This window comes from Octopus bimaculoides, chromosome 4 (assembly GCF_001194135.2).
Source record: "Octopus bimaculoides isolate UCB-OBI-ISO-001 chromosome 4, ASM119413v2, whole genome shotgun sequence".
Lineage (NCBI taxonomy): Eukaryota > Metazoa > Mollusca > Cephalopoda > Octopoda > Octopodidae > Octopus > Octopus bimaculoides.
Window position 1 is genome coordinate 128,354,738 of NC_068984.1, and position 7,327 is coordinate 128,362,064.

The 7,327-nt window shown below is 38.5% G+C and overlaps 1 protein-coding gene across 5 annotated transcripts in view; it reads right to left on the reverse strand.

The window, feature by feature from the left end:
• The window catches only part of LOC106878601 (kelch-like protein 24), a 63,882-nt gene that overhangs the window by 22,507 nt on the left and 34,048 nt on the right, over window positions 1–7,327 (reverse strand). The window contains exon 1 of one of the 5 annotated variants that reach the window (XM_014927862.2): window positions 5,836–6,122. The exons of the other annotated variants lie outside the window; for them this stretch is intronic. Within the exon in view, the coding sequence (XP_014783348.1) occupies window positions 5,836–5,947 (112 nt within the window). The 5' untranslated portion in view covers window positions 5,948–6,122. Of the gene's footprint in view, window positions 1–5,835; window positions 6,123–7,327 lie in introns of those variants that run through there. 5 annotated transcript variants of the gene reach the window in all.

Genomic DNA, 7,327 nt, shown 5'->3' on the forward strand with positions numbered 1-7,327 from the left:
GGGTGGCACATAAAAAACACCATTTCGAGCGTGGCCGTTTTCGTGCGGGTGACACGTAAAAGCACCCACTACACTCTCTGAGTGGTTGGCGTTAGGAAGGGCATCCAGCTGTAGAAACTCTGCCAAATCAGACTGGAGCCTGGTGTTGCCATCCGGTTTCACCAGTCCTCAGTCAAATCGTCCAACCCATGCTAGCATGGAAAGCGGACGTTAAACGATGATGATGATGATGATGTGTGTGTGCCTTTGTGTCTGTGTTTGTCCCCCACCACTGCTTGACAATGGGTGTTGGTGTGACTATGTCCCTGTAACTTAGCAGTTCAGCAAATGGGACTGATAGAATAAGTACCAGGTTTAAAAATAATTAAATGCTGGGGTTAATTCATTCAACTAAAAACTTTTCTAGGTGCTGCCCCAGCCTGGCCAGTCAAACAACTGAAACAAGATATACACATATATGAAAACCATCAGTTTAATGTCCACTTTTCTATGCTTGCATGGGCAAGACAGAATTCACTGAGGCATTTTAGAAATAATAGCCAAATCTTCTTCAAAGGAAGAGGACATGTTAGATAATATAGTGTTAGTCCTAGATACCAAGTTTGAAAGAAAAAAAAGTGGAGGGTCACAGCCTGGAGGTCTTTCAACATAAATTTTGGGATCAGGACTGATATATTGCTAAACAACAGATGTGACCATATCATAAGCAGGAAAGATGACATATTGTGCTAGCTGCTAGCACACAACCTAGTCTTTTTTTTTTTTTTTTTAATTTAAATGTTTTCTAATGCTTTTCTAAATATACATTTTAAAATTTATATGGTTGTGCAGGCATAGTTGTCCTATTAAGGAGCATGCTTTCCAACTGTGTGATCTTGGATGCAGGCCCACTGTATAGTACCTTGGCAAATACCTTCTATTATAACCCCAGGCCAACCAAAGCTTTGTGAATAGATCTGGTAGACAGAAACTGAATGAAGCCCATTGTGTGCATGTGTGTATGTATATTATATCTTTCTCTCCCTCTTAGGTCCATTAGTGCCTCAGAGTGGCACATTGGGCAGTCAGTGATCACCAATTATCTGTCTCTGGCCAACCAGTATGCTTCTTCCCGAGTGATGTTCAGTCTACGTTGGTCTTCTTTGAAGGTACTAAATGTTTTCCTTGGCTGACCTCTTTTTCTCTTACCTTCCAGCAGCATCTAGCCCATGGCTATCTTGGCAGGCCTCTCCTCTGGCAGTCTTAGTATGTGTCCAGCCATTCTCATTCGTCATGCAGGGGCCTTACTCTTGCTGTTTGGAGAATGGCATCATTTGTCATGCTGTATCTCTAATTGATTCTTAGGATTTTTCTAAGGCACCGCTGATGAGATATGTCAAGTTAGTGGGCGATTTTTGCGGTCATCCTCCAGATTTCAGTTGCATAGATTGCTATTAGCAGTATTGCTGTTTTGTACAGGCATCTTCTGCTATAGCCCCAGGCCAACCGAAGCTTTGTAATTGAATTTGGTAGGCAGGAGTTACTGCTGTGAGCATACATGTGTGTGTGTAAGTGCTTGAGCCTTTCCAAGAGAGGGAATCTTCAGCTCTGTACTTATGTTATTGCTACACCAAAGAGTTGTCAGTCTTCTAAATACTGCCGCTGCCTTGCCAATTCTGCTGCTTACATATGTGAAGCTTGTAACTTCTTCAACTGGTTCTTGTCCAACTTTCATTGGTACATTTTCTACTGGTTTCCCAACTTACATTACCTTCATTTTTTGACCACTGATTTTCAACCCAGTTTTTGCCGTTTCTCTTTTCCATTTTTGTTGTTATTTCTTGTATAATGTTGGGCGATTCTCAGCCAACAGGGCAATGTCATTGGTGAAATCCAAGTCCGTTAGCCGGACCCTCACCATCCATGGTATGCTTACAGCCAGTCTCACCATTGATCTTTGCATAACAAAATCGATGACCATCAGAAACAACATTGGTGACAGGAGACAGCCATGTCATACTCCAGTGACAATCTTAAGAAAACCTGTGTATCCATACTCTGTTCAAATGCAGCAGCTTGAGTTGTTGTAGAAACTGCTAAGCAGACTGATGTATTCCATACACTTTTGCAATCATCCAGAGAGTTTCTTTATGCACACTGTCAAACGCCTTTTTGAAATCAATGAAGTTTATTATTAGTGGTCTTTGGTGTTCCATGCATTGTTCTATGATGTTGCAGCACGATCTGCTGGGTTGAAATCCCGTTTGTTCTCTCAAGTGGACATAAAATGACGAGGGTGATAACAATCAATTTTATCATTTTACTCATTTCATTCATTAGACTGTGGCCATGCTGGAGCAACACCCTGAAGAATTTTTAGTTGAATGAATCGACCCCAGTGCTTATTTTTTAAGCCTTGTACTTACTCTATTGGTCACTTTTGCTGAACAATTAAGTTATGGGGACATAAACATACCAATGCCGGTTGTCAGTTGGTGGTGGGGGATACACACATACACAAAGACACAGAGATATGCATGCATGCACACACGCACAAACAAACACATATATATTTATCTGATAGGTTTCTTTCAGTTTCCACCTACCAAATTCACTCACAAGGATTTAGTAGGCCCAAGGCTATAGCAGAAGACACTTGCCCAAGGTGCTATACAGTTGGAACCTTTATTTCATGTCATTTTAAATCAGTTCCCTGTCTTCAAGTTACTTTATATTTTTCTTTTAGAAAGCAATGCTCTAGAAGACGGGCTAAGAACATTGACAACTGGATAAGTGTAACTTTCAGCTGTTATTTATAATTTTGCAAATTCATACAGCTGGTAGTCAAAATTAAAAAAAAAAAAAAGACATCTTAAGTTTATAGATACAGACATATCAGATTTTGTGTAAGAGTTCAAGAAAGAATAGCACCATGTTTGCAGTTTCTTCTTAAGGTGTACTATTAATGATGCAATAATAGATCTTTGACCAGCATCCTAGAAAATATTGACTTTAGATAGAAATAGGAGGTTAAATAGCCTGATAACTGACACTACAAAAATCTGATGAGACTTGAGTCTCTTAAGTCAATAGAATCCAAATATTTAAAATCAAGAACCATGTTAACAACAAGAAATAATTGCTTACAAGCAAAAAAAAAAAAAAAAAAAAAAAAAAAAGTGGATGAAATCACAGTTATTTTCTATACCCACTTATACACAAAATAATCAACACCTCCTTACAGAACAATACAAAAATACTGGTTAGTAAGCTACCTATCAGGTCACCAAGCCTTTTCAGTGTACAAAAACAACTCTAGAACTTGTAATTCTAGAGAACCACAAGGATCTGTCTGTTCAACTTATACCCACACAACCTTCCCACACCTTCTCAAAACATATACACATCCTCCTCATACATGAATGACCACACATTCTCCTATATTCTCTTCTAAAAGTCTCCATTCCAGCTGTATGTCTAGAAATTTAGTTTTAAAACAACAAAAAAGTACATCTGCAAATCTGCTCTCCCTTACAAAGTAGTGTAATAAAAGAACTTTCTCAAACACATCTCCCTATCATATTTAAATATCTATTTTCAAATGCTTGTATGAGCCAGGAGTTTACTGAGGCAGATCTCTTCCTGTTGCCACCTGTTTCCGAGCAAGGTAATATTTCTCCATCACTAGACGTGTCTCACAGAATATTGGAAATGAATAACACTGCTTGTATGATAGTGACACTTATGTACAATTATTACATGATATCAAGACAAGGTGACATAAGCAAACACACGCACACACACCAAACGACTTGTTTCAGCTGCTGTCTACCAAATCCACTCACAAGGCTTAGGTTGGCCTGAGGTTATAGGGGCTACAGTAGAAGATATTTGCCCAAGGTACCATGCCATGGAACTAAACTTGAAACCATGTGGTTGGGAAGCAAACTTGTAAACCACATAGCCACACCTGCACCTATGCCCCAAAATATAAATGAAAACAAAAGTAAAAAAATATGTCATATTAGCTACTATAATAGAATCAAATACAATCACCATACTCAATGACATAAATATATATACATACACTCACACAGAAATATTGGTAGAATATAGAATGCCTTCATAACATTCATGGCACACACAAAAGATAAAGTAAAACATGCAAAATGACAAATTAACATGTTTATATCAATCACAACTAACAAAGAAACAACCATGTTATTGTACATACAATATACTAGAACTATTATGAATTATGTTAGCCCAGCCTGGGCTTCCATTCTTTCCACGACAAAGAAATATCTCACTAACAAACATGATAAACTACAAAGGACACAAAACAGCACACTTAACATCAGCATAGGTCGCCTAAACATTGGAACAAAGATACTAAATATAGAAGACCATTTAGACATGAAAGGAGCACGGTTTGCTACCACAATTCCCAAAGTTCATGCTACTATGTGACAAATCCTTTCCATATCCACCCCCATATACATATACAAAGCCTAAAATATTAGAACATCATCCTAAAAACACTATCACTTCCCACTCAACCCAGACATCATCAACATCACTATTTTAACATCCACTTTTCTATGCTTGCATGGGTTGGGCAGAATTTGTTGAGTTGGATTTTCTATGGCTAGATCTGCTTCTTGTCACCAATCTTCACTTGTTTGCAAGTAAGGTAATATTTCTCCATGACTAGACATGTTTTCATGGATGAGTGGAATCAAATGACATCACTTGCATGACTATGACACTCATTTACAAGTGTCATGCAATATCAGGGAATGGAGACAACGCACACGCATGCGCAATGGATTTCTTTCATTTTCCATCTACCAAATCCACTTGCCTAATGTGCCACACAGCTGGACTGAACCTGAAACCATGTGGTTGGGAAGTATACATAAAAATATATATATACACCCAGGAAAAGTCAAGTCATACCATCAATAATTTCAGAAGGGCCCAAACACTGTATTAGGATGTGCACCACCGATAGTAAGTTCAGAACAACAGTAACTATCAGGCTTTAATTGAGACCACCTGTCCCATCACTATGTTCACCAACAGAATGTATGGGTGTGCAAAATTTCACAGGAAAATGGAGAGAATACAACATACTCAGACAGCCACAATGCATTCATACCACTCATGCATGCAGCATGGTTCTCAGCTAGGTATATCTGGAACAACAGGTATATAACTCGTATCTGCAAGTCTGTTTGACTAGGGCTGATTTGGAGTTACATATAACAACAACAGTTACATCAGTAGTAGTTTTAGGAAAGTAATATATATATATATATATATATACAGAAAAGCATTTATCTGGAAAGAAGTGGAATGCAAAAATATTTAAAAAAAAGAAGATAAAAATCAAAATCATATGATTACAGAGAAGATCACAGTAGCTGAACTGTCAAATACTATGGTATTTCTGACAGGATAAAACAAAAAAATATTAAGTAATTGAAGATAATAAATCATATAATTGACACAAGTATTACATATAATTAATACAGGTAGTAATATTACTATTGCCTTTGTGCTTAGTAAAAATACATTATTATTATTATTATTATTATTTATGTTGCTGAAGTTAGAAAATTGTTTTGTTTGAGTGGATCCATAACCCAGAGGCAGCTGATTAGATTTGGTGTTAAATTCTCAGGTAGTGCACCAACCAGTTTCACTCATTAACTGAACTGGAACTGGTTTCATTAATGCCAAGCAGCAAGGCATGATCACCACAAATTCCCCATTCAAACCTTAAAAAAAAAAAAATCAGGTCTTTTTATGTTCATGTAAGAAAAATGTCACTGTTATTATTGTGATAATTACCTGTAGCAGTAGTGGTTTTAGTAGTAGAAGTAGTATGTTTAGATCTTTCTGAGGGATAAGATCTCCTTCTGAGAAAAGGGGTATATCCAGGTCCATGTTTTAAAGTCGGCATCACACATGGAAGTAGAGAGTGTACAAAATGTGTGCGAGGAACAAATACTGAGTTAATGAGGATTACTCAGGTCAGTGTAGTACAAACAACTGATGTTCATGACAACGCTTCAGCTTTCTCTATTGATATGAAACACAGATACACATACACAATAAGCAGAACGACAGGTCTGTGTGTATGTGCATGCATACGTGTGTGTGTGTGTGTGTGTGTGTGTGTGTGTGTGTGTGTGTGCCTACTGCTTCATGTGTATCATTGAGAGAACAATGTGATTGGTGCTTTAGTCGCCAAATGAAAAGAGAGTATATGAGCAAAGGTGATAGCAGTCGTGGAGAAGAAACTTATTTTTAAATTATATAATCTGAAGAAGAGGAGGAAGGAGGTAGAGTACCTGTGACCACAGTTGGCTCTCCAAAAACAAACAAAGTAGTTCAATTTGAACTTTTACAGGCTGAGTTGTGTATAAAAAAAGAAAAAAAAAGATTGAAGAAGGAGTTACCTAACATTCTGGTGATGTATGTAGTGGTGTGGAATGATTAGTGAAAATAGAAGGTGTTGAGCTGGCAGAATCGTTAGCATGCCGGGCGAAATGCTTAGCGGTATTTCATCTGCCACTACATTCTAAGTTCAAATTCCGCCGAGGTCGACTTTACCTTTCATCCTTTTGGGGTCAATAAATTAAGTACCAGTTAGTACGGGGGGTGGGGGGGTGCAGATGTCGATGTAATTGACTTGCCCCCTCCCACCCAAATTTCAGGCCTTCTGCCTATAGTAGAAAGGATTAGTGAAAATAGTTCTTATTATTAGTTAATAAAATGTGGTGGTGAGCTGGCAGAATCATTAGCACGCAAGTTGAGATGCTTAGTGGCATTTCATCAGTCTTCATGCTCTGAGTCAATAAAGTGAGCACCAGCTGAGTAACTGACTATCCCTGCATCCCCAGATTTCAGGTCTTGTGCCTATAGCAGAAGGGATTATTAGTTAATAAAATGAGGTGGTGGGCTGGCAGAATTGTTAGCACACCAGACAAAATGCTTTGGGACATTTCATGTCTTTTTGTTCCGAGATCAAATTCCGCTGAGGTTGACTCTGCCATTTGTCCTTTCAGGGTTGATAAAATAAGCACCAGTCAAGTACTGGTGCTGATGTTGTCAATGATCCACCTTCCACAAGATTTCAGGCTTTGTGCACATCATCATCATCATCGTTTAACGTCCGCTTTCCATGCTAGCATGGGTTGGACGATTTGACTGAGGACTGGTGAAACCGGATGGCAACACCAGGCTCCAGTCTGATTTGGCAGAGTTTCTACAGCTGAATGCCCTTCCTTACGCCAACCACTCAGAGAGTGTAGTGGGTGCTTTTACGTGTCACCCGCAC